Source organism: Stylophora pistillata, chromosome 3 (assembly GCF_964205215.1).
Source record: "Stylophora pistillata chromosome 3, jaStyPist1.2, whole genome shotgun sequence".
In the NCBI taxonomy this organism is placed as follows: Eukaryota; Metazoa; Cnidaria; class Anthozoa; order Scleractinia; family Pocilloporidae; genus Stylophora; species Stylophora pistillata.
The window spans coordinates 38,728,465-38,755,849 of NC_142521.1; the positions used below are offsets into that span (position 1 = coordinate 38,728,465).

At 36.2% G+C, this 27,385-nt stretch overlaps 3 protein-coding genes and 1 pseudogene across 7 annotated transcripts in view; 1 reads left to right on the forward strand and 3 right to left on the reverse strand.

Annotated features, from left to right (window-relative positions):
* Positions 1–4,969, reverse strand: part of LOC111331424 (uncharacterized) — a 39,354-nt pseudogene extending 34,385 nt beyond the window's left edge. Inside the window, exons 1-2 of the transcript XR_015998639.1 lie at positions 3,569–4,969; positions 3,325–3,446 (exon numbers count right to left, since the gene is read on the reverse strand). The product of XR_015998639.1 is annotated as an uncharacterized LOC111331424 (transcript). The remainder of the gene's footprint in view (positions 1–3,324; positions 3,447–3,568) is intronic.
* A 1,111-nt stretch (positions 4,970–6,080) lies between these two features.
* LOC111331422 (ADP-ribosylation factor 6) lies at positions 6,081–13,465 on the reverse strand. 2 transcript variants are annotated; one of them, XM_088754499.1, is made up of 6 exons: positions 13,310–13,442; positions 13,034–13,086; positions 10,962–11,062; positions 10,351–10,454; positions 9,265–9,463; positions 6,081–8,724 (listed from the first exon to the last, which is right to left on the reverse strand). In XM_088754499.1, the coding sequence occupies exons 3-6, from the start codon at positions 11,041–11,043 to the stop codon at positions 8,582–8,584; spliced, it is 528 nt and encodes a 175-aa protein (XP_088610625.1). In that variant the 5' UTR covers positions 11,044–11,062; positions 13,034–13,086; positions 13,310–13,442; the 3' UTR covers positions 6,081–8,581. The 2 variants fall into 2 exon arrangements, with proteins under 2 accessions (XP_088610625.1, XP_022792262.2); XM_022936527.2 differs by lacking the exon at positions 13,034–13,086 and having other exon boundaries at positions 13,310–13,465.
* A 1,003-nt stretch (positions 13,466–14,468) lies between these two features.
* On the reverse strand, positions 14,469–21,405 carry LOC111331431 (ADP-ribosylation factor 6). 3 transcript variants are annotated; one of them, XM_022936544.2, is made up of 5 exons: positions 21,280–21,405; positions 19,279–19,379; positions 18,738–18,841; positions 16,880–17,078; positions 14,469–16,042 (listed from the first exon to the last, which is right to left on the reverse strand). In XM_022936544.2, exons 2-5 carry the CDS (start codon positions 19,358–19,360, stop codon positions 15,900–15,902), a joined length of 528 nt encoding a protein of 175 aa, XP_022792279.1. In that variant the 5' UTR covers positions 19,361–19,379; positions 21,280–21,405; the 3' UTR covers positions 14,469–15,899. The 3 variants fall into 3 exon arrangements, with proteins under 3 accessions (XP_022792279.1, XP_022792277.1, XP_088610623.1); XM_022936542.2 differs by lacking the exon at positions 21,280–21,405 and adding an exon at positions 20,386–20,610; XM_088754497.1 differs by lacking the exon at positions 21,280–21,405 and adding an exon at positions 19,712–20,111.
* LOC111331430 (m7GpppX diphosphatase) lies at positions 20,646–27,278 on the forward strand. The gene is made up of 4 exons (XM_022936541.2): positions 20,646–20,845; positions 22,853–23,163; positions 25,479–25,703; positions 26,448–27,278. The coding sequence occupies exons 1-4, from the start codon at positions 20,695–20,697 to the stop codon at positions 26,751–26,753; spliced, it is 993 nt and encodes a 330-aa protein (XP_022792276.2). The 5' UTR covers positions 20,646–20,694; the 3' UTR covers positions 26,754–27,278.
* The last annotated feature ends 107 nt before the right edge of the window (positions 27,279–27,385 follow it).

Sequence of the window (27,385 nt, forward strand, 5' to 3'; positions counted from 1 at the left end):
ATCTATTTGTCAGCAATGACCTCATGCACTTGTCTAACACCAGAAGAGGTACTGATTACCAATCACATCAATGTTGAAGCAATAAGTGCTTTCAATAAGAGCTGGCACCCGCCTGAGCTCCGGTGGACATTCTGTTGTGAGTCACCGGGTATATTTCACTACACTCAAGTTGTGGTCACTGTAATATATTGAGTACCCTGTTGGCCATAATTAGTGTGTATGTGCCCAAAGTACATTGCAGTAGTAAAGTTGTGTTGAGGTCTGTGCACTTGGAGTCAACATAACAGGATGACCTTCAATGTTAAGAAATGCAAGATGATGCGCATTACCCCGGAAGAAACAACCATTCAGATCTAGCTTCACCCTAAACGGATCGGACATAGAAGAAGTTTAGGAGTTTCACAACCTAGGTTTGCTTATGAACCACCATCTTTCCTAGAACTGTCATGTTGATGCTATTAAAAATAAAGCTAATAGAATCTTGGGCCCGCTAAGAAGAACCTGTAGAGGCTGGCCGAACACTGAAACTCTGAAGATGCTGTACTGCACGTTGGTTAGATCGCAAGTGGAATATGGAACAATTGTGTGGTTGCCACAAACCAAGAGAAACATTGAAAAGCTTGAGCGCATACAGTGGAGGGGAACAAAATTTATTCTCGGAAAAAGGAATTTTACTTATGACGAGCGCCTGAAATGTCTCAACTTGCTTTCACTTGAAAAGAGATGTTGTCTTTTTGATGTTACACTTTTGTACAAGGCTTTTAATGGATACTTAAATGTGGATGTTCTTCCGTTTTTGAATTTCCATTCTTGGGACGATCCCTACAGATTTAAACATGTTGATGACTCTTCCTTCAAGATGAATTTTGCAAGAACGACTAATTTTAAATCCACTTATTTTAATAGAATTGTTGAAATGTGGAATTCAATACCTTTAGATATTAGATTATCTCCCAGTCTTGCAGTTTTTAAGTCTAGAGTGAGAAAGTTTTCAAGTAAGGAACATTGATGTTTTTATTTTTGATCTAAAATTTTTCTGTCCATCATTATATTTGACTTATTTAAATTAGCTACACGGTGATCTGTCTTGCATGGGGTGTTCCACTCTTTTACAGATTATCCTCACGGCTTTCTTTGTTTGTACATTTAGATTTATTTAGTTGTCATTAATTAAATAAAATTGTATTAATTAAATAAAAGATAAATAAATAATTTATTACATTTTTTTAAAGAAAGGAGGCATTTGTCATGATTAAATAATTTGAGCATAATAATACTTTGGGAGCATAATTTTGATCAGAATACTCTATTTTGGAGGTCAATTCTGAGCAGAAGAGCCTTTTTTCGAGCAGAATGTGTTAAGGGCGTACCAGAAAGCGCGTAAATTCTCACACATCACATGTGATGGACAGCGAATGCAGATGCCACAATACACGCGAGTGGTACACAACCAAGCTGACAGTGAACATTGCTTATTCTGTGGGCATAAACTCATGCAGGAGATTAAGAAATCTGTATGTGATGGCAAACCAACACAAGAATGTTTGAGGTACTCCAAATGAATTTAGCATGTATTACCTCAAGATGCAATGTCATCCTGAGTATGTTATGCAAGGCTGTACCATAGAGCAATCACCTGGCTGCCCTACAAGACTAATATATTCAACTGAGTTGACTAATTATATAACATTTCTTATTTTCCAGAAGGACTGTCTTTTTTGAAGTTCAGCTGTGTAGCATTGTAGGCTATGTTTTCACCTGACGTAGGGGCAGCCAAACGTTTTTCTTACAGCACAGCCTTGTAATGTGTAATTGTTTCATAAAATCTTATCATTAAAGGATATACTATTCTAAATAAATGGCAACTCTATCAGTTAAACAATAAACTGTAATTCAGTTGGTGTTCCATGCAATTCTAGGTTTTAGTTATTATGTCAGACAAACCACATTGTAATCAACAAACATGAATTTTAAGATGTTAGAGTATATATTTTTGTAAAAAAAAAAATTGATCAGGGACTATTGAGATGTTTTTCCCTGAAATCATTCAAGAAAAATGATTGAGCAATGGCATGTGTCAATAATATGAGTCCTCTATTCAATGTTGACTGATCCCAAAGGAATTCCAGTAACCATAATGAAGCTTTGCTCTCAAAATCACCTCTTTACCATTGTAGATCATAGTTCCCATCTTCTGATCATTGACAAATAGTTTTGCCTCTCCTTTCCTTCACCAAGTTCTTTTCTGAATCCACCACAAACTTCAAATTTGTCAAAAAGATCGCATAACCTTCTCAGGCTTGAAAATGTTATAGCCACAGATCTCAGTTTGGTTTCAACCTCTATCCCATACCTTGTTAAACCAAGAATCTCCTTTTGCAAAAGATCGAAGACCTCCTGTGGAAATGGGAAGTTCAAAGCAAACCATCCACAGATGTAGTTTGCTCATTCTTAAGCTAAGACGGCATATATCGCAGTCTTTGCGTGAATCATGCATCTTTCTAGAATGGAGTAAAGTTGGCCGATGCAATATTTTGGTCAATCACGAATACCTCCAAACTTCACTTTCACTACTGCTTCAACAAGCTTGTTGAGCTCTTTGATTGTCGTATCTAAATCCCTTAGTTTATATGCGTTTGATATTCGCCGCTTAAACTTTGATTTCTCACGCTTCAGTGCCTCTTATCCTATAGAGGGCCTACTGTGTGGAATCTCCTGCCTGAATCATAAACTTTCTGTTAGCTACGCAAGTTTTAAGAACAACATAAAAAAAGATAAGACACTACTAGATAAATTAAGTTTTGCGAAGGAATCATGCCTGATTACAAACAAGGATGATGACTTTTATTATTTCTGAACAATTTATGCAATTTATTTAATTCAACTTATCTATTTATCTTTTCAGTTACTGATAATAGATTACAATGGACATAGTAATTTTTACATACTCTTAATTTCTTACATACCCCACACCTGTATTTATCCTAGTTAATGTAATTAGACCTCAATGTTTTAGATAGGCAGGTCCACATCAGCCATTGGCTGACTTTTAGCAACCTGCACTAGCAAATAAACTACGTATGTATGTATGTGTATGTAAATAATTAGTTCGCCTTCAGTAGTTTCAGATTGACCTGCCGTCTTGAATTTTGTTTAATTGAACGCCAGATCTTCCGCGGCCAAAATGAAAGTTGGCCCAATACTTCGAGCTATATATTTTCAGCCTGAGAAAAATTTTGGCAAAAAACTTCAAGACCCTTCAAGTGCAATAAAATGACAAGGATGATGTTGTTGGGTAACAAAGCATAACACGGAACAACATACCTTTCCTCAGTGAGCCTACCCAAATAGTCATGGTTATTATGTGTTTGTGCACACATAACGAAATTCCAAGATGGCGCCAAACGTTTCACCTCAAAAGCTTTCTTTTTTCGCTATCAAAGCGTCTGCAAGAAAAAAAATAGCCATTTTCAATTCAGCCGTAAGACATGCGGTGAAAGAGCTAGGATGCAGGAGTGATTACGAAGAATAATTAACGTCAGACGAAGTTGGAAAAATTCAGACTCACCGTGGATAGAATAACTTCACCAACTTTGCTGGTCAACCGGTTTTAAGCTCGGAGCGAAAGGTTTCAATGGTGACCAGAATACATAAGAATATATCTTTCGAGGTTACCGTCTCCATTCGCGAGAAATGGATGTGCACGATCTGACACGCTTCCAACCCATTCCTCTAGTGCAGGTTTCCTTCCAAATGAGGTGGTTTACGAATCAAAACCCGCCTGCCTAGCGCGCCCAAAATCAAGACTACGCGAAAACGACGTGCTCCCAGTGGGCCAAGGGAACGCTGTTCGTTCCAGTCTCTCCTATACCCATATAATTTGGATATATCAACAAAGTTGAAATGGTAAATTGGCCACCGTAATGATTACAAAAGCTGACGTTTCGAGCGTTAACAGTTTCTTTCGAAACTATCAGCCTTTATTCTCCTATACCCATAGCCTACCCATGTGTCCTGGGAACAACTCTTTGTTCCAAATTTTAGTGTTCTCCTGAGGGACCAATAAATAATGATCTTCTTTTTGTTTATACCTGGAGTAAGATGATCTGGGTTAAACCCCTCAAGAGAGGAAATCAATCCCCAGTCACAGTCTTTCTATCAGTATTGATAAGATACGAAAAAAAAAAAAAAAAAAAAAAAAACCAGAAGAGTGGAGAACAAGCTTTTGGCTTTGGTGAAGAACTCGCATGCGTTTCAATATCTAATACACTGTTCTTGGAAACTTTAAGTTGAAACGTGTTTGAGGTACAAAAAAAAAAACAACAAACAAACAAACAAACAAAAATAAAAAAAATGAATAAGTGAAGAAAACAAATTGAAAAAAAGTTGGTCATCGAAGGCCTACCGTATCCTTAGAGCGGAACGGCTCACGGCCAACACTCCGGCCCCACACACTTCAGTTTTTGGATAGGTAGGTTGCACGTTACGTCATTGCCGCCATGTTGGTGGACGTAAACAATAGATATCTCATTAGCTTCTTTTGTTCGTCCACCAGCATTTTTTCCCTTCACCATTGTTACCTGTGTCTCTAGAGATTGGTTGCAAGCCCGGCTATAGGGCCGCACGCGTCACTTGATAAACGAAAGTAAGACGTGAACTCGTGGATATACTGTTTAGAATATAACCCTTATATTATTTCGTAGGGTCAACTTTAAGTATGGCCAAATAAATATGTTTAATTTTTACTCTCCCAAGAATCGAAAGTAGTTCAAATTCCGAGTAAGGGGTCCTTCCACTGTACATGTTTGGCACGAAATTAGCCGTCAAGACTTCTTTTCTAGAATTTCTGCGAGTCTCCAAGCCTAGCCTCTTCGTCCGAAAGGGTGGATAACGCCATCCAATGGTCACCTAGTTATCTGATTGGTACCCGGTCAGTAGTATCGATGGTCAATAGAAAACAATGGGTGATGCGTTATCATGAATATACATAACAATGAAAACGTGACGTCACGGATATGCATAACAATGAAATGTGATGTGTAAGACGACGTCACGGCGTCTGTCAGAATGAAGCAATCGGAGAGAGGTTTCCATATAATGAACCCCAAATATAGTAAACAGAAAATGAATGACAGAAACACGTCACGAACGGCTCTGGAATGAGCAAATCGAAAGCAAAATGATATCACAAGGGCGGGTTTAGTGTGGTATTAAAAGAATCATCCATAAAGCCTTATTTGGGGTTCATTATATGCATAATTTGGTATTAACCAGAGAAGTAATAATTAACTCGATGTTTCTTGTAGAACGCATGCGCGAACTAAATTTCCACCGCGAAACAGCCGTGGTGACGTCGTCTTACACGTCACATTTCATTGTTATGTATATCCGTGACGTCACGTTTTCATTGTTATGTATATTTATGATGACGTATAACCAATTGTTTTCTTTTGACTATATATGGAACATTAATTATATGCATCGCTCTCTGATTGATTACTTCCATCCAGACGACCTATACTCCTCCGGTCACCTCGCCGACGCCATACGTCAACTCGCCCATATAGAGGTTTTCCACAGCAGCCATGTTGGATGGCAGGAACAATAGATTATTTTACCCTCGGGAAAAATTTTTCTTTCTTATGCAAAATATTTTCATTGTTCCTGCCATCCAACATGGCTGCTGTGCAAAACCTCTACACCGGTCACTGCTGACATACTAAGTCACCATCCTCTTTTTTAATTTTTAAGCTTAAAAAGCTCAATCAGTTAGAGTAAATCAATACCTTTTTTTAACTTTCTTGAGCAAGTGTTAACTTCAGTAAACGTACTGATAAAAAAATTTGACGCCCGTTTTCTGGAGTAAACGTAACAACGGTATAGCGTCAGCAATACTGAGTTGACCGAAGTTTCGCGCGAGTTGGCCAAAGGTGTCGGCGAACGGACATGTCGGCAAAGTGATCGGTAACCCTCTGGACCATCAGTATCCACGAGTTCACCAAGAGATAACATTATTCACTGTTTGTAGAAGTGAGGCTGGTGTCAAAAAGTGTTCAAAAATGAGGACCACGACCCTGATATAAATGTTGAATACATTAGAAACTTATTTATTTTCAGGTGTTTTCTTACAAATAAAACAGTGTACATTGTATTACTTTTTTCTTTAATAAGTAGTTACTAACAGACATCAGTGTAAATCGATCAATTCAAAGTATTCATTTTAAATTTTATGAGGAGCTTTTTAAATCAATTAGAAAGTTGAACATCCTCCAGAGCAACCCCCAGGGATTTGAACCTTTGAAGAATGACTCGTTTCAAATTCTTGCCTCTCGGAGCCAAAACTGGGCTGAAATGCCCTACCAAAGGATTTGATAGTCAGAATTTTTGCGAAAGGCAAATTCAGACCACGATTTAAAACCAAGACCTTAAAGACCTTTTCTGTTCAGCCATTCGCTCGAAATAAAATGAACTCTTTACCTTTATACACCTTCGTATTAAGGATAAAACACGTGTATTCTGCAGGAAAGACTTGACACTTCTAGTTCGAATTCCCCACCCCAACCAAAGTTCAAATATCCCACCGGTGCACGAACGACAATCAAAGGCCTGTGGGTTGCAGGATCGATAGGGGCATTGTTTAGAATAATAATTAACCCGAGCGTTCTACACACACGTCTCTGAGCCACGTTACCATCACTCCAACTAACTTACCAAAGCAACATTATATCTAATATAGCCTGACTGTACAATAACTGACCAGATGATTGTTAATTTTGTTTACCTTAAAAAACGACAGTGACTCTCCCTACACCTTTTGTAGAAACTTCTTTGAAAATTCCTTTACTGTTCATTAACTCTCAAAGCAAATTAACTAAAACAAGTCCTAATCACAATAAAGTTGTTCAGCGTAATTTGTTACTTCTTAAAATCCAGTTCATGTTGGCTTCATTTTAGTTTTAAAATGATCTTACCAGCACATAGGCTTCATTTACATGACTTATACACTAAGTGCTTAAAATTAACGGAAAGTTAATCAGAAATGTTACTGTTTTCCCCCATATTCAGTACAAGCAGATACCCACACAGGAAAGTACAAAATCATACTTTGGTTAAGCCACTTCTTTGGAAATTCTTAGGGAACGTTTATGTTACCCGAAGGCTGTTCTGGATTGTCCTTGACTATGATAAGCCCTGCCAAGATTGACATAGCACAATCCCTCCAACTATATAACTGTTGCATAAATGCATAAAGTGCCACAAGAAGTTGGCAACAGCCACACATATTAGCACTGCTTGCTTCAGAATATTACTTTACAATCAATTGTAAATTTACCAATTGACGGACAGTCTATTTAACATGACATCCCAACATTCAGACTGACCTTGAGCAAAATGGAATAGCCAGTAAATAGTAATAGAACATTACTTTCTTTTATACGTGTAAATCTCATGATCTGGGTTTACATGACTAAGAAAATAAAAAAAAAAACCATTGCAGTAAAAAATATTAAAGAGTTGACTGCTACCGCTACCCCTACCACAAGTCAACAAAGGTATTTTTAAACCATTTAGAAATATGTTTTTGTTAAAATATGTCAACGAAATAACAAAAAATACATGATGGAAAACAACAGTACAGACAATTGTATATCAATTCGTTATACCTCTTGGATTAACAGACAGGGCAGGATTGTTTAGAACAACCACATTAGTACTAGTCCTGGGTTAACCTTTGGGTGGTTGTAACAACTCAACCCGATTAAGTCTGAAAATGAAATTTCACTCCTGTATGTTAGTTAAATGATTCAAAAACATTTGAACACTAAAAGCTGCTAGTTTACATTGAGTGTGTAAAAACCCAAATCCTCTTACTCAAATCTTAACCTTAATCCATATTTGTAAATCATTGCCAATCCCTCAAAAACTACAAATTTGAACTGCACTGCAAATTATTTTGTACTTGCTATAGCAAAACTCTTAAATCTTTAGCGATGTTTGTTTGTTCCATAAAGTTTCTGTACAGTTTAAGGTGATATTTGCAAGTTTATTCATGATCAACAAAATTATATTTTTCATTCTTTAGAAGGTCTAAAACCAAATCTGAGTGCATAAAATAAGGTTCCTTCTCTTAAAGCAATGCTTACGTAAAAGCAATGCTCAGGGTAAACGCAATGAAACAGATATCAGCTGGCTGGGTAAAGTTAAGTATTTTGAAGGCACTAGAACTCTATATTAGAGTTATGCCCTAAATGTACAATATACTCTCTAGATTAATAGCTTCGATTTCTTTTTTAACTACAAGTGACATTAAAAGAACAGGTGCTATATAAATAACCTACAATGTCTAGGTTCTCTCTTGTTAGTAGTAACTGTCTTTTCTTCTGCTTATCAAGCAACGGATTACACTTTCATCCACTAAATGTAGAGATGCATGAATGAAACATTAACCTACTAAGTAGATACTCATGCAACATTCTACATACAGATCTATCTTGAGGTGGGTATAAAAAATTATAAGGCAACAATTTATAGTACATGTAGCTAGAGTGTATACACACACTAAAGCCCCTCTCTTCAATAATTAATGTTTATGATTAGAACAAAGCCAGGTCAATCCATCATATAAGCCATCACCAGATGTAGCACACGATGGCTGGACATACCAATTTCTGTCTCTTAGCTTGGTTAGGTGTAGTCTTTCTTGAACATCATGAGGTTTGAGAGCTATAAAAGAAATGCCCTGACATGAGTATCAGCCCTTTGGTCCCTTAGAGTGACTAACATTTAACTTCTTTTTACAATATCACACCTGAATCACATATTAGGATCATGAGAATAAAGGCCTTGATCACAAACTAAAGAAACTTTCATTTGATTGTACACAAATTCTTCTTGTTGGCTACAGTGTGTGTAACAGTATGGAGGGTTAATGATGGTTTGTTGTATCTGCAATTGAAAAACTCATTCTCGTTTTCATGAAATTCTACTTCTGTTAATCACATTTCGCACCAAACAATTAACTATGGTCTTCCAGCTCAACTTTGTTAAAAAGTTTCCAGTCAGTGACCTTGTAGACAATTCCCCATTTGGATGTAAAATAAGTTACAAGAATCTGGTGTTAGATCAAAATAACTAACAACTTCTACCTGATAAGTTTGAGTAATCTCATCACAAGTTAGCCGAATAAGTTATTGATATTATGGGGAGAAGTCACATGTTAATCACTTTCAGGAGTTTCAGGGCTAAGAAAGAAATACCACTCACCATCGGGCAAGTCTTGTTTGTTTGCAAATATTAAAATAAGGGCATCCTTCATCTCCCTGTCATTGACTATCCGGTGAAGTTCTGTTCTTGCCTCATCAATGCGGTCTAAGTCTGCACAGTCCACTACAAATATCAAGCCCTGGGTACCATTGTAATAGTGGCGCCATAGGGGCCGAATCTTATCTTGTCCACCAACATCCTGAAATAAATAGTCTGATAATCAAGACTAATAGCTTTGAGCAACCTTGCAACCATTACTACTTGTGTCAACCATTAAAAAAACTAACCGACCCAATAAGAGAAATGAGTTTTGAATTCTAACTAAGGATACAGTAGACTTTTGCAGGTGTCCTTCATTAATGTGCTTTTTGAAGTGTGACCACCATAAAAGTTATATCGAAGAGCTTATCTGTTTTGGGAAGATTTTTTTGTTTTTTTTATTTTTGCTCTTATGACCAGGCTTCTTTTGGCATTTCACCAAAAGATTCTACTCCTTTTTGTGTTTGCTCTTTGGAATTCTGGTTTAAAACTTGGAGATTGTGGAAACTGAAACCATGAGAGTTTCTGCAATTGAAATTTAAGAACCGGGATGTTTTGCAGCCAAAATTGTCTCAGGAGTCATTTATGTTTACACATGGCAGCTGGTTATTCGGAATAAAGGATTTAGTTTGCAAACACATTTTTGTGAATAACTTGCACAAGTCTCAACATTTTACATAACCCTTTCTTGAAAACTATGGTTGGGGAAAAAAATTAAAAAGAAAAAAACCCATATCCTTATGTAGATGATGCCAAACAGGTAGGAGCCAATGAATTGAGAGATGACAAATCAATGGCCAGCAAAGATGGTTCCAGCATGAAGAAACATTTGGATTTGACATTGAACTATTACTTACGATAAAAAAGGAGAAGCGGGACATAGATCCTGGTTAATGTGAATCAACTGGTAAGTTCAAATTTAAATCAATTTTAAGTGATTCCAATAAATTACAGTAGGAACATATATCAGGATTCCCTTACTGGCCTGCACCCCTGCCTCCCCGACAGTCCTTCATGTTTTCCTCAGTACACAAACCTAATACTTACCCACACATTGAATTTGACATTCTTGTAGGATACAGTTTCGACATTAAAACCTACTGTTGGTATAGTTGTAACTGACTGCCCAAGCTTAAGTTTATATAAAATAGCTGGCAAAATGTTAAGGATAAGTACAATGTATTAGAGATACTTTTGCACCACTATTGTTAGCTTTGACTAAAAAAAAAAAAAAGAAAAAGTCATGCTTACACAAAGAATTTGAAAAAAGAATTATCTTTGACAAGATTTGTCAATAAGGACAGTTTCATGGTTTTGGTTATGCTGCTTTTATCTTTCACGCTTGCTTAATGCTTCCTCAAAGTATGCTTTCAACCATTTGTACCCTTAGAGATAAAGAAATAAAAATTAAGTTTCTTGTAATCAGAGCATTTCTAGGAGCAGCCCTGACTAGTAATCTCTGACAACCTGAAACACGTAGAAAATTATTTTTAGCCTTAATCATTTTATCAATTTTTTGTTTAATTGTTACAATATAAAAAATAAAAAAAAAACATTCAGCTCAGGCAAATATGCAAAACATCACCTTATTCCAGAATGAACAGTTCAATTAAAAATGACAGGTTAAATGTAAAAATAGAACAGTGACAAAAGGATACTGGTTTTTCCAGCAGCATCAAGACCTAACATCAAAATTCTCATCTCCTTGTTACCAAATATTTTTGATAATAACTTTCCCATGTTGATACTTTGGCAAAGCCTGTAAATAGAAATGCAACACAAGCATTTTAATTTTGAACATTTAATCCATTCTCCAGTGTACCACTTGTTTTTTTTTTTTTCCACTTCAAATCCCTAAAGTAGTAAATAAAATAACACTTCTCAGTTGCTGCAAAGGATTAGTTGCAATTGCTACAACCCAGCTTGCTGGGAGCAACAAACCCCTTCTTTTAATTTTCAATGTCAGACAGAATGATTATTACTATTAAGTGCAATTTTCATTGTTGCGTACACTCAATTACAAAAAAAGTTAACACCCAACAAAGCATGAACCATAAACAATGAGAACCAACAGTTTCTGTCCCCACATTTTCATGTAAAACCTACCATAAGATAACTCTTTTCTTCCAGGAAATGTTTAACCATAAGGCTATTTGATCTTATCATCTATGATATTTTGGTGTCAACATTTTTGCTATCCATTATTTTCATAAAAACAGTAGATATAATTGTAATATGCTTGTTGGAAGACAAACCCTTGTTCATTGTATGGACCATATCACTGAATGCAGGGTTGTTCGGGTAGATAACCACATGGGGCAGAGTAAAATTACAGATTATATCACATGTGTTTTTCGAAGTTGCAGAAATTCCAGAAGTTGCCCAAGTCACAGTAAAGAGGGAAATTTCTGAAACTTCTGATTGTACAGATGACGTCAATTCTTTATCACGTCCATTTTGTAATTACTTGTGATCCAAGCATCCTGATTGGCTCTCGCTGCAGTGATTTATTCACAAATCACACCATTTTATACTCTAAATCCCACAACAACAAATCAAATGTAATGGCTTGTAAAATAAATCAATAAAAGAGGTTACAACTTTTCACAAACCAGCACAACTTTGGTCTGAAATCATACTTGTGATTTCAATTCAAACTCAAGCTGTGCGCTCATTTGAGTTTGATATCACACATGATTTTGGACCAAATTGCACTCCACTTAGTTCAATTACCATCACTCATTTCACAAGGAAACACGTGATCACTTGTTTATAATACAGAGGGAGGACTCTTCTTTAAGGTAAAAAAATGCATGCTGTTGAGAAGCCATCTCAATGTTCAGTTAGCATCAATGAACTGTAAAACAAATGAATCAGCCACATGAAACTGCATTTATGTACAACAAAGCCAAGAATGAAACCAGCCCTTCTAAAAGATTTTCCATTCATAAAATTATAATTGAGTAAGACAAAGTTAAGCCTTTTTTTTTTGAAGTTTTTATTTTTAATTAATTTTTGCACTTGGGCAATTACTAAAGTTAAAGAAAAATGCCCTTTACGTTGTGATAATGGGAAACAATGCACGAGACATTCTTTTACAAAGAACAAATAAAACAAAGCCCATGCCTAATGCTTGTGAATATTTTAAGGACGCAAGGATATTCCAGCAATAATCCAAGACAATTGATGCACAAAGTTAGCACAAGGTTGAACTGAGTGTTACAATATTCTAGAATTATTAAACCCAGCATATATATTAACGCAATTCTCCTTCATTGAACAGTAAGTAATGGCATAAAAATATTATTTCAAGCCATGTATACCTGCCACTGTACCTTCAATATTCATGAAAAAGCATTCCATGTTATTATATCAGCACTGTTACTATTCGACTAAGTTTAGTGTTTACGCAAAGCTGAAGTATAAAGCTGATTTTGAACTACGCGGCCTCTACAAGCCATAACTCGGTGCTTATTACTCTACATACTGTTAAAATAACATGACAAATATCGATGATCGAAGAAAATAGCGAGGTTGAGATCAGAACAGTTCATTTTGCTTCAGCTAAACCGTAAACCAGTGAGTGCATTTCCTTAACTTCAATGTGAAAATGTAGAAAAATACGAAGGAAGGATGGCAAATGCATTATTTAGAACATAAATGAAATGGAAACAATATCAATCGCTGCTACAGACGGAGAGAAATAACTACTGTAAATGTGAAGTAATACCTTATCTAAAGCAAACGTCCTAGATTTCAAGCTTTACGGAGAAGCGAGTATCTCTTTTCAGAGAAGAGAAATTTCAAATTAAAAAAAAAAACAATACGATACATTACACGTTTTGAATACAAAAATCTTCCAACACAAAGCAAATAAACGTACAATCAAGAGCTTCAAGATTCTCACGAACGAAATGAAGGCGTTTGTAAGTTTGATGCAAGCGAGCAAGACTCTCAATTTGACTATAAACCCAAAAGAGAATGAAAGTAAAGAACAAAACCGTACCTTGAGGCTCAATTGGCAAATAAGGGTCGGAAATCGGCGAAACTATTGCTTTGTGGCTTTCAAAATATCGTTATTGCATTGTTATAAGCTCCGCCATTTTCAGAGTAAGAAACACACCTTGGCTGATAACATCCTAGATCCCAGCCCTCCTTTAAAAGAGTGCCAAAAGGGACTATGGGTAATAATGTCTGAGTCACGAAAGGCATCAAAAAGCGTAACTGAGAGCGGCCATCGCAGTAATCGGTCAAATTCAGTGATAACAAGTGCAAACGGTCAAGACTGAAACTTCACCATCCAAAACTCACTCTAACTCATCTTAACTTTTTCAGGGAGGAGGGGCGCAGGGGTTTGGGCTACAAGGAACACATTGACTTTCTTTAGACAAGCCTGCTAAGAAGTCAGACTGGTTATTTATAATAACAATCTATAAGTACAGCCTTTTTTGGCTATGGGTGATCTTTCAAGCGATTGATTCCTCAATTTGGTTACAAACCAAGCTACCTCTAAATGCCCACAGCATGGTCTTGATGATCTACATGCTCAATGTATTCAGAAATTTGCACAATTTGTTTGCTCAAAGGTTCTTTGAAACTTATCAAGAGTACCAGATATCAGTTTGAAAATTTCAAGCGTTTTTTAAACTATTTTGGGCTTGTGCATACCGTAAAATCGCCAGATTTTTTTTAAACTAAATCACATTTTTTTCCCCAAAACAACCTACTGCTTGTTAGAAACCAATCAAATTTCAGGCAAATGAAAAACAACTTTTGCAACTGTCTTCAAACCAGCTCACTATGATCAACAAAACATTGTACAGACTGAAAAATCCTGTGTTTGACCAACTGAATTTTGCAGTTTCAAAATGGATGTAATAAAGTGGTAATTTCACTTCCTGTCATGGAACGTCGGTCTCAAATCATACTTTTAATTTCAAATCAAACTCTTGCTGCACACTTGTTTGATTTTGAAATCATGCCTATGATTTCAGACCAAATTGCACTCCAGTTAGTTCAATTACCACTGTTAATTTGACCTAAGAAAAAGATGAAGGAACAAATGTGTAAAAATTCCCTTTTAATTACAAACGCCAACCCTTCAATAAGGGTCTTCTTTCTACACTCCAGGAGACCCCAACTACTGCTAAACAAAGGCAACTTCCTTGGTTCAAATACTCTTTTTTTTATTTTGTATGAAATATTGTTTGATTAATAATTCAAAAATGTGATGTAACTTTAACTTTTCCTCCCAGTAACTATGTCCTGTTCTAAAGGAGAAAAAATTCATGATCACATTCACAACTGCAACATTAGAGTAACTGGGCCCATAAGAAGACATTTTTATTTGATGCTCAAGGGAATCTAAAATCACTTGACTGAGCTGCCTGATTTGTCTCCCTTTGTCATTGCACAGATCAAATTCATTTAAGGGCACAAAGAAAAACAAATAACAAATAATGGAAATATATGGCCTTCTACAGCTATCCTCTGCTGGTGTTGTACAAAAAAACTACCAAAAAATTTGCCTTTTCCAGGCACTCAGTTCATAAAACAGAGTGAAATAGAAAATAAGGTTATAGTAGCAGAACTATGAAAAAGCAAGGGAGGTTTGGGTTGGCCTGAGCCAGGCCTCCCTTGGTTTTCACTTTTCCACTGCTGTTGTGCTGTTTCCCATTGCACTTCGATTTGATGAGTTAATGCCTGGAACAGTCCACCAAAAAGAAAAGTAATGCCAGAAAATTCCTCAAATTATGATTTTAGTGACCTCATTAAGGCTCAGAATGTCAAGAATGATTAACAATGAATATTAACAACATGTGAATGGCATAATTAGACAACACAATAACTTAAAGACATTTTCCTATGGAAAAAATTATTTCCCTCAAGAATTTTACAATTGTCCACTTTGTATCTTGAAATTATTCAAGAACCGCTTTGGGTTCTTCTCAAATTTTATTTTCTTAAGAAAGAGCTTTCCTATTTAATTACAACATTGAAACATTTCAAAGGAAAATAAATCAGAAGAATCAGCAAAGCTCAATGGCTTCATTAGTATTCAAATGTGGTTCTAAAAAACAAAGCATTACTTTAACCTTTGATTCCAAAAGCGATTTCAGCAATGTCAGGAACAATAAATAATTCACTTGAACAGCATACTTGGGTCTCCTTACCTTCACCAAATACCTAAGCAGCACCACTGTTAATAATAATAATAATAATAATAATAATAATAATAATAATAATAATAATAATAATAATAATAACAAATTGATGTTTACCAGACCCTCTTGCTCTTCATTTAATTATTGTATGCCTCAAACTGGTCCCAATACAGAAGAAAATAACAAACCAGTCTTTGCTCTGCATAACTGCAGTACACAGTGTAATACACACACAACAGTATGGCAGTCAACTGTCAAGCTTCCTCCACGTATTCAATGTTGACTGCTTCTACTGGTCTAAAATCAACAACCTCCCTGTGTTCATTTCGTGTAGAAAACCATTCTATGTGTTTCAGATATGGAACAACTTTAAAAGAATTCAAAATTAATTTCAGTTCTTGTGAAAATATCCTCCATCATGTAGGGTATGTATTATGTTCGGTGGTTAGAACTTAGCCACTGTAACCCTTGATATAAACCATCACCACTTGTTGCACATGATGGCTGCACATGCCAATTTCTATCTCTGATTCTTGTCAGACCCAGTTTTTCCTGCACTTCATGAGGTTTCATGGCTGGAATAAAGATTACACATGAGGGTGAGAGAAGAAAAACTAGTTACCTTACTATTTCCTATTTTTTAAGAAAAGAAAGGGTGGAGCTAACACTTTCCTAGTGGACTACAAGTTTGGGATTGTGCCCTGACTACAGAGAAAAAAAACTTCACAAAGACATAAATTATTCATATATCCATAGTTGTTAAACATACTGCCTCACTCTAATCACAAAAATACATGGCTAACATTGGACCATGCATTTGGGATTGAGTCTCCACTATAGGAAGTAGGAAAATTCTCAAAGACACGTTGCCTTTCTCCATTCAGAAGTGTACATGAAAACAGAGGATATAATATGTGATAATAATAATAATTTATTTAAATTCAATAATGTAGGATCTGGTTGCCCAACATGATCATGGATCTTGGACTGAGACCTCATTGCTGCAAGAAAGAATGTTCACAGATACAGTTCTCATTTTTAACACCCACGAGTATACATGGGTGGTAGGGAAACATGAAAGGGATACAATGAAAGGGTCAAGAGGTCCTGTAGGGTAAAATGACATCCATTGCTTCAATAGTATGCCATATATGATGGCCCATTGTATTTTGCTAAAATCAAGATAATTTATCTAGGACCATAAAAGAACCTTCTACTTCAACAACATTCAGCAGTATATTTTGAATTCTGGAATTGAACAGTTCTCTGATAGAAGGTGATGTGCTATGTCAGTAGGAGGATTATTACACAAAAGTTTGGTTTTAGTTTGAATTTCTGAAATGATAGAGAGACAACTCTAATAAGCTGCATCTAAACGCATTCCTCTTTACAGCCTTCACATCTTAACTCACCATCTGGTAGATCTTGTTTGTTTGCGAAGATCAAAATAATAGCCTCCTTCATGAGTCTGTCATTTATGATTCTGTGGAGTTCTTGTCTGGCCTCATCAATTCGATCACGGTCAGCACAGTCAACAACAAATATTAAGCCCTGGGTACCTGCATAGTAATGCCGCCACAGAGGACGGATTTTGTCTTGTCCACCAACATCCTGAAGTAAAAGGGTTAAAATGTCCTTGGCTTGCAATACACATGCAATAACTTGTATTTTTAACAAATGGTAAACACCACAGCGTACACTATTGAGTTATAGATGCAAGTGGGAGGTTGCTAAGCACGAAAGAAGCGTAAGAGTCGCTCGAGGCGATAGCCGAGAGCGACTCTAGCTTCTTTCGTGCTTAGCAAACCTCCCAAGTACATCCATAACTCAATAGTGTACGCTGTAGTGTTTACCATTTGTATTATAACATAACATTGATACATTGTAGCTAAAGAGTTCCCTTTTATTTAACAAATCTTACGCGACCAGAAAAAAACAAGCGCGCGCGGAAAAATAGTCTTTGCATTTGCTCATGTCAGTAGCGTACACCCATGGGCAAATGGGGGACGCTAAATTGACCAATCAGAGCGCGCGCTTTACTTCGGTTATGTTATAATCCAACTTGTATGAAATATGATTATGACTATGGAACATGACAGAGACAGTTCAGTGGTTCTTGAATTATATCCATTTATAGGTTCCCAACTCAGATACAGTAATACTTCGACAAACATTTTATCTATATATGGATTGACCGCAAGTGACATACATTATAAATACATATATCTTATTAGACAAACACAAAAATACAAATGCACTAAAAATTAAAAAGCATAAGTCTTGAGGTACCCAGAAAACATATACATATCACTTATCATATAAGGGGCAAAATTACTGAATTGTGATTGGTCAAGACAGAGGGCATTTTTTCTTAATTTTTTGTAATTGCCCCAAGCAAAATTACTTAAAATGATTGGCTGAAAATCACTTAGCACCAGCTGCCAAGGTAAAGAAATTTCTGTTTGTTTTGTAATAATGGTGTCATGCTTTGCACGAGATCAGTAAAAAAACAATTTGCCCCTTATATTATAAACAAGTAATCACATGGTTGCTCGTAAAATTAAGGATTAATATTACTTGTGTTTTTGGAAGTTGCAGAAATTGCCCTCGTCGCTGCGTGACTCTGGCAACTTCAGCAACTTCCGAAAACACGTGTGATATCAATCCTTAATTTTACTTGGCCCCATGTGATTACCTATACTAATTAGGCATGTAGTAAAACCCAGACAGTAAATGATACACAGTAGACAGTAGACAATAGATTCTGTCATCCATCATCCATTGTCTACCATTGATTGCCTGGGTTTTAGTAAATGCTCACTGATTAGCAGGCTGGTAACACATATTTAGTAGCAAGACTATGAGCTTGTAGTCAAGTATCTTGAACTACAACAAAGAAAAACAAAACATTTCTGGTGAACACATGCAGGGGTTTCATTAAGGGCTGGGCACTGGGCAAATTGACCAGTTGTAGAGATGGTTTTGCCCTACCTGGCTTGACCATCTGGGTCAAAGTTTGTCTCATAAAGAAGTTCAGTTCAAAAAGTTTTTCCTGCCTGTGAAAACCAGTTGCCCTTCTGCCAAAAATGTTAATGAAACTCCTGATATAGGCCCAAATACAACTGGAAATACAATTTACTTATTATACAGTGTGTGACCTTAACATGTTAGCAAATGGGTATGTATCAGCTGTCCACAAAACAACTTAACACCATTGAAAACCAAGTATTCTAAAATTAATAATTAAGAGCTAAATGATCTTCAACTTACCCAAACATTGAACTTGACATTCTTGTAGGATACTGTCTCTACATTGAACCCCACCGTTGGTATTGTTGTCACAGATTGTCCAAGTTTCAGTTTATACAATACAGCTGTATTTAGTTAAAGAATAACAATATTTTGCTAATATGTCCATAGTATACTTTTAAACTTCTTTTCATGGTACTAAATTTCTGTACTTGTCAAAAATTGGCAAAAAAAAAGTCATTTTAAAACATTTGAGCAAAAATTAACCACCATTTGACTTTGTCCATCCCAATTTTATGTAGTTACGCTCCTGTAAAAATAAGTAACAATGATAGGTAATTATAAAAAATAGCAACATAACATGTCCCTTCTTTTGTAATAATGGCTATTACTCTGTAACCTTGAAATAAATTTGAAAGAAACTCTTCCATGAAAATCACTGGTGGTACATCCTCAGTTGTTCCCCAGTTTTAGCTAGAGTGTATTTGGTCATATGATACCAATAGCATATGAGAAAAAAATGTGGTGGTTTATAATACTGAACAGCTTTCTGCTAGGATACTTGTTTTCCCTGCAGCATCGAGACCAAGCATTAAAATTCTCATTTCCCTGTTACCAAATATTTTTGATAATAATTTTCCCATGCTGACACTTCGGCAGAGCCTGCAAACGTAAAGGAAACATCGAGTAACTAATAACACTGACTAAAGTAAAACTATTATGGTGTCAATTCCAGTTAAATCTCACTTGAGAAAAACCAGCTTAAGTAGTCATCAAAAAGTTCTAATAAAGAAAGCGATAAACGGAAAGTTATCCTCAAATCACCAGCCAGTGCTTGAAGTAAAAGAAGTAAAGATTTTTCGCTACAAAAACTCTCATGTATCGTACGGTCATAGTAAGCTTACACAAAGACATGCAATTTTTATCCGCATTAATAATTTAATAAACAAAAAAACTAAAATACCCTCTCAATGTATACATCTTTAAATCATTACCTGCGAAATTCTAGAATTAATGATGATTAAAAGATATGTTGGCAAGCTAGCCAAAATACGCTAATGGCTGCGAAAGCGAAAAAAAAAAATCTTCAAACGTAATCTATCAAGGTCGGTTTGTATGCATGCCAATTACGACTGCTGGAGAAAATATTTCAAAAATGAAAACGTTTCAGGTATTTCGTGGTAATAGTGGTAATCGGCCAAAAGAATTTTATCAACGTTGACAATATCAACTCCATTTCAAAGTGACGTAAAGCGCTCAGGTTCTGGGCTTGTAGTAGCAGGCGTGAGGCAATTTCTATAAATGGCTAAATTAAAGGAAACGATTAAAAACCAAATTGACGTTATTCAATTTCAAATTCTGAACTATACTAGGAAATTTAGCACCAATATTAGCGCCAAATCTACGACCAACAGGTCAAAAGAAAGCAAAAGCCTATGTGCTAATGTTAAAAACAACTCGACCGGTTTAGACCTTGCCGTAAGCATTTCTACCGCTGCTTTTGTAGAGAAATTAAAGGACACAAAATTGTTTCACGAGGAAATAGGATCATTTGTGATAACACTTGAAAACGACTGTGATTTCTTCCTCTGCAGAATAAACTTGCTCTTTACAGGCTAAGCTGGAGTTTACCGACTATTGAGGAAACATTTCCCAACACTATCCTTACCGATAAGGTAACAGGAACTTGGTAGCCCCACACCTTAAATATCTTCAGTCTTCTCCCGGGACGCAGACTTTAAATGTCTTGAAAACTTCCCATCCGATTATCCCGTTATAATAAATGAGGATGAATTTAAAATTTGCGGCGTATTGCTTGTTTTGTATGCCGCACCGAGAGGGCGTGCCGACAGGTAGAATACAACATGGCTGCCAAGCTCGATGATTTCCGAAGAGTAACTGCGTGGCTACCAAGCCAATCGACGATTTGTTATCGAAAAAAACCGAAATACGACAAATAGTCGTGGAGACGACAAAAATGGCTGACTATGATGAAATGCGGCCCGCTAAGAGGGTCAAACTCGCGGATGAAAACAACCTGGAAGACAACAGTATTCAAAGTTTTCGTGGTTTTCAGTTCATCAAGGTCCTGAACGAAAATGCCAGAGATAAAACTGTCGCTGTTCATGGTGGGTCGATCTCCTTCACAATTCATGCAAATTTACCCGCAGGCACTTCAGTTGCATTAAATGTTTCGTTAAACATCGTCTTGACATTTTCTCTATGCGTCGGATGAATTTAGACTTGTCTTAAACAGCAATGTGATAATAGCTCCCGTTGGCCTTTTTTTTTTTTTTACGTCCGTATTACTAATTAAAGAAGGATAACACGTGTTTCACTTATATTCTTATTGTTATATCTAAGCTTTCGAATCCTTCATCGGCTCAGTAAGGATGCGTACAGCACCACGTCGAGTCTAATCTTGCGAGTGATCAACAGTAGACGACGGTGAATGCACAGCCCCATTTTTGTTATCATGAATTAGATTACGGACAAAATTGTATGAAACAAAGACCTGGTGCCAGTTAATTAAAACTACGAAAAAATTTGAGAAGCTACTTACTTATCAGTCAAATGGATTCGAGAGATGAAAACATTCCATGGCAGTTGGCTTTTTGAAGGAGTAAATGAGCCTCATGAGTCTATTTAGCATGACACGCTGATATATTTATATGATGCATACTGGCTAGACATTGTGGGTAAGCTGTGCATTCACAGTCCTTTGCATGATGCAAACTGTGATACCAAGACTGACCTGCAGAGAGCCAATCACATGAAAGAGTTATGTTACAGATTTGTTCAATGTACGTGGAGAGTTTCAGCAATCTTGTCCTGCAGGTTAATTACTTTTTTTGCCTCCAAATGAGAGCCTCCTTTGAGTAAGTGCCAGCCTGTCTACCAACATTGAAATTGAAGATGCCTCATCAAATGGACATTACATTGCATTGGTCATGTTTATCACACGAGTCTAGCCTCTTGTACAATCACTGAAATTTTCTCTCATCCAAACAAGCCTTTCTCTGAAGTTGCTTCCCACAAATTCTAGATCTATATGGTTATACATTCATGCCAGTCCTGTTTCTTTGAACATATAAATTAGGAAAAATGACTACTTTTTCCAGATGGGCTGCTATTAGAACTCAAAGATTAGCTTTATGGTGTTAAGTTAATTTTGTAACTTTAACCTGTACAATTTCCTCCAATTTGAATGGTAGATGAACTGCTTTCCTTTCACTAATGGATCTGTAGAGTTGTAATTTGACAGTGTAATGAGAGACCTATCATTAGCCAATTTCACTGAGTTGATGCAATTAAATCAACCAATCACATAATTGATTACAGTAGCCATAGCAAGCAACTTATTATCCAAAGCTGGGAATTTCCCTTTACAGTGCATTTAATTTCACAGTTTTCAAACACTTTGAGAATGCTAGAAAGCCATTTTAAAAGGTGTTCATTGCACTTGTGTCAAAGATAGTATTGGTTAAATGTTCAAAGAGTGGGTTTGGAAGCCCCTCTTTCAACTTCTTGGAAGTTGTAATGGTTATAACTAATTGCTCGAAGGAATAATGTTGTCCCATACCATCAGTAATCATACTTGCAATAAACAGTATTTACGATTATTTACACAGGGTAGCCCAGTTTAGCAGATAGCTAGTTTAAATAGGGCCCTGTGAACACCCACCCATCCCTCCCCGGGGGAGGAAATCCACCACACAATAATCTCGTGCGTGGGAAATTAATGTCTCCTACCCCTAACGCTGCAGGAGACGGGGCCTATGGTTTTATTTGTCCTGATCCGAGAAGACTAGAATATCTATCCATTTCTTGATATTATAGAAAGGTATCAAATTCTCCTCAGTTATTTTAAGACCATGAGTATTGGTCCAGCCAGGGCTCGAACCCTCGACCTCCCGCACAACACAATCTGGTGCTCTAACCAATTGAGCTAACCGGGGGGGCAGTATAGACTCCTCCTCTTAATAGATTTTTGTGAATCACTGGGAAGATTGCAAACTGAAGTTGATTCTGCTTTATCCTAATACCATTATAAGTGTCTTATAAAGAAACCCCTTTCCTCCTCTTCTTCTAAGGATTTTAAAAAGATATGTAACTGATGTTAATGTTTTTTACAGGGAAGTTTGGAGACTCAGAATCTGATGCTGTCGTTCTTTTGGAGAAAACACCTTTTTCAGAGGATACCTTACCACAAGTGTTGTCTACAGAAACCAGTGTTGAGGTGGAATTTAACAATGATATCTACAACCAGTGTACATGTCAGCCACAATCTCGTTTCAATACATTGAAGGGAACAATAATCTACCCAGCTACGGCTAAACATCTTGAAAAATTTTCAGCCCAGAATTTACACTTTGTTCAAGAAACTCCAGAAGTTTACAAATCGATTACTCTACCATTTATTGATGAAAAATCGTTTAGTATTCAGGTTTGTGTGGAGTTTTGTTTTGTTTTGTTTTGTTTTTTTTTTGGTTAATTGTATAGTGCTCATTTTGGAACTCTAGTATTATGAGGAAATTATCAATTACCAGAATATCCCAAAATAGGGAAAATCAGCAACAACAACAAGCACTTTATTTGTACTGTGCAATTAAAAATTATTAATGATGTAGTATGTAAATTTTGGAATACAGAGAGAAGCTGGTCGCCCAAAACAATTGGTTGGGTCACTGGCATTTGTTCAATGAAATATGCAGAGGATTATGTAGAATAAAATGAGGCAATGGGAGTAACTGCAACTACAATAACTTAACCCCTTAAAAATTTCACTCCTAAGATCTCATTGATCAGTAATTCTCCTTGCTGTCTGCTATACAATTCTTATGATGTTAGTTTGGAGAATTTGGTATTGGGTCAATCAATAATCCCCTAATTGATATTTTTCTTTTTTTCTCATCATGTTTCCTTGATATTGCATTGATATGGTAAGGAGAAATTCTGTCTTGGTCACTCATGGAAGTAAAAGAGTTAAACATGAGAATGACTGTTATCTAATCTAATATCTACTTGCTCTAATACTGCCGAATAATTTATTGTTTCTAAAGGAAATGATCATCAACCCGAGATACTTTGATTTTTGACCCTTTCACTCCCATAATTGACCAAAACAGAATTTCTCCTTACTATTCAATACTGCAATATCAAGCAGACAAGTGACAAGAATCAAGAAATTTATCAATGAGGGGAGAATTAGTTGATCCAATACCAAATTCTTCAAACTAATATCATAAGAATTGTATAGCAGACAGTTAGGAGAATTACTAGTGAGATCGCGGGAGTGAAAGAGTTTAAAACATTCTCCTTATCAGTACCAAATAAAATGTATACAAGAGAGTATGGAGAATGTAGATGCTGTTGTTGGAGTGTAAAGAGTTCAACTGGTTTCTGTTAGTGTCAATGTGAGTCCTATGAACACCTGTGAATACATCAAAAGTAAAACTTATTCTCTGGGCTTGACACTAACTTTTCAACTTACTAGCCAAGTGGCCAGTGACATCTTCAATGTTTACAACAATTTCAGTTTGTCAGCCAAACTGGCCAGTGGAAATCAAAAACCGCTAGCCAACACTGAATTTCTACTAGTCTGTGGCTAGTGGTCTATAATTAGTGTCAAGCACTGATTCCTCTGGTCATTTGTAATTACAATTATTTTGGACATTGGCGAACTGACATATAAGCATTGGCAAACTGACATATAAGCATTGGCGAACTGACATATAAGCATTGGCGAACTGACATATAAGCATTGGCGAACTGACATATAAGCATTGACGAACTGACATATAAGCATTGGCGAACTGACATATAAGCATTGGCGAACTGACATATAAGCATTGGCGAACTGACATATAAGCATTGGCGAACTGACATATAAGCCTTGGCGAACTGACATATAAGCCTTGGCGAACTGACATATAAGTACTGGCGAACTGACATAGAACCATTGGCGAACTGACATATAAGCACTGGCGAACTGACATATAAGCACTGGCTAACTGACATATAAGCACTGGCTAACTGACATATAAGCACTGGCGAACTGACGTATAAGCACTGGCGAACTGACGTATAAGCACTGGCGAACTGACGTATAAGCACTGGCGAACTGACATAAGCACTGGCGAACTGACATATAAGCACTGGCGAACCGACATATAAGCATTGGCAAACCGACATATAAGCATTGGCGAACTAACATTAGAAGTTAGCGAATTGACATTGGCAAACTGTCTGTTGGTGAACTGACATGTTAGCGAAACAACCGGTTACTAGATGATGATCAGAAGAGCTAGATGATGATAAGAGTGATCTTCATTGCCTTATACAGTTTTTTTTCGTTTGCCATATAAAGTTTTTTTTATATAGTTTTTTTTCATTTGCCTTATACAGTTTTTTTCGTTTGCCTTCTACAGTTTTTTTATAGTTTTTTTTCATTTGCCTTATACAGTTTTCACTATCTCCATTGATAGATTTATTTTAATATTATGTTAAAGAAAAAACACTTTTTTAACACTTTTTCTGTTTCTTTCTAGACTTTAAATTGCTTATTTTTTTCGCAATTTAATTATTCCTAAAAAAATGCACCCCTGACTTACAAAACATCAAGTAACCTACAACAACCAAACTTACTTTACTCTGAGAAAGTACAAATGTTCATTACTTCAATGTTTTATTACACCCTTAGCTGAGTTACATTGCTTGTAACTCTGACTTTAAATACATACTCTTAACATTTTATTTTAGTGGGTGTACAACATTCTAGAAAAGAAAGCCGAAGTGGAACGTGTTGTGTTTGAAGACAATGACCCAGCTACTGGCTTCACTTTGTTGCCAGATCTGAAGTGGGATCAGAAACAGATTGAAAACTTGTACCTTGTGGCTATTAGCCACAGACGAGGGATTAAGTCACTCAGAGATCTAGACAGCTCCCATCTGCCACTGTTGAAGAATATATTGTTGAAAGGACAGGTAACCCTTATCTTAAGGGCAAAGTAACTTGTTTTTATCAAATGGGTTGATAATGTGTATAGAGTTTTAATGCATAAAGAGTTTAAAAGCTGATATTTTCTTTACAGTTACATTAATCAACACAGCACCACAGTCTCTTTAGAAATTTCCCTCTTTATCTTAAAGGAAGTGTAAAGATTTTTCCTTTTTTTGTTTTAGTGTGATAGTTTGACTGTTTTTTGTTTTAGTGTGATAGTTTGACTGTTTTTTGTTTTGTTTGTTACAACTACGGTGCATCTGTGCATTCAGCTCAGGTTGCAAGCAGTCAATGTACAATGCCTCCTTTAGACAATATGTAGTTTTGGAAATGAGTGGTTTAATGTCCATAAAGTTCACTTTGTTTAAAAATGAGCTGTTCACAAGGCAAAAATATGTTAAGATAAGAATCCTTCGCATTCCTTCAGATGGCGCATACCCTGCAGGGCTAAATCTTGTTATCAGCACAGAATCCACTCAGGCCTAATGATACAACATTTGAAATCTAGTTTGAATAGACAAATCAACTCCTATGTCAACAAACTCATCTCATCAGGAGTTACCTGTGAATATAAAAAATGCAATTTAGCTGACGGTGCTTATTTATCCTGAGGACAACCCACTGTAGGGTCTAAAATGTTGGTTTTTGACTTTTAAATATATTTTTGCCTTGTAAAGAGTTCATTTTCAAGTAAATTTTTGCTGGTATTATTTTTTTCTTTCCTTTAGGAAGCGATACAGAACAAGTATGGTGTTGCTGGGGATGAACTTCAGGTTTATGTTCACTACCAGCCTTCATATTATCATTTTCATGTACATTTTACTCACATCAAATACAGTGCTCCTGGCTGCAGTCTTGGAAAAGCTCATCTTCTCCATGATGTGATCGACAACATAGAGAACATTGACTCAAATTATTACTCTAAGAGGACATTGTTATGTTTGTTCAAAGAAAATGATAAACTTTTTCAAAGGATTCAGCGAGCAAATCATGATAAAAACCCAGCGGGTGGTAAGGTTGATGAGGACAAATAACCTTAGATGTGACCTGTTAGAACTTGTTTCAACTGATATGTGATAACTTGGTCTGGGAAGGCTGGCCTGAAACAGCTGAAGCTAAAGTGAACTGTAGGATGTTTTGTTATGGTCTCTCTCTGCATTTTTCCAGAGGAAAATATGATTAATCCTAGTTGCAGTACTAGTGCTAAGATATCAAAGCATGCTTTAGTGGTCTTTCTGCCAATACTGCAGTATAATCCGTATGAGAAACAATTTGTTATAGTGCACCAATGAACAGGTTGGACAAACAAAAATCAGTTTGATCATGCCATATGGTTGAGTTTTCATGTAGACATGTACTGCCTTTTTTTACTTATGAATTGTTTTATCAAAGCAGCTTTCAGTTGGAGCAGCCCTACCAACAATGATCACATTATGCTCACCTTTCACATCAAAATTTTCTTAATCTTTAGATTGCAAACAGGGGTACCCATGCTAAATGGCAAAGTAATATAAAAACTCTCAAGCTTGAAGCCATAAAGAGTTTTATTTATCCATTTAGAGATTTATTTATTCAACTATTTATTTGTTCAGTAATAAGATTGACTGCTTATCAAAGGCAAAGGCATGTAACCCTCAGTAGTGTTGTGTATAAATTTTCTTGAGCG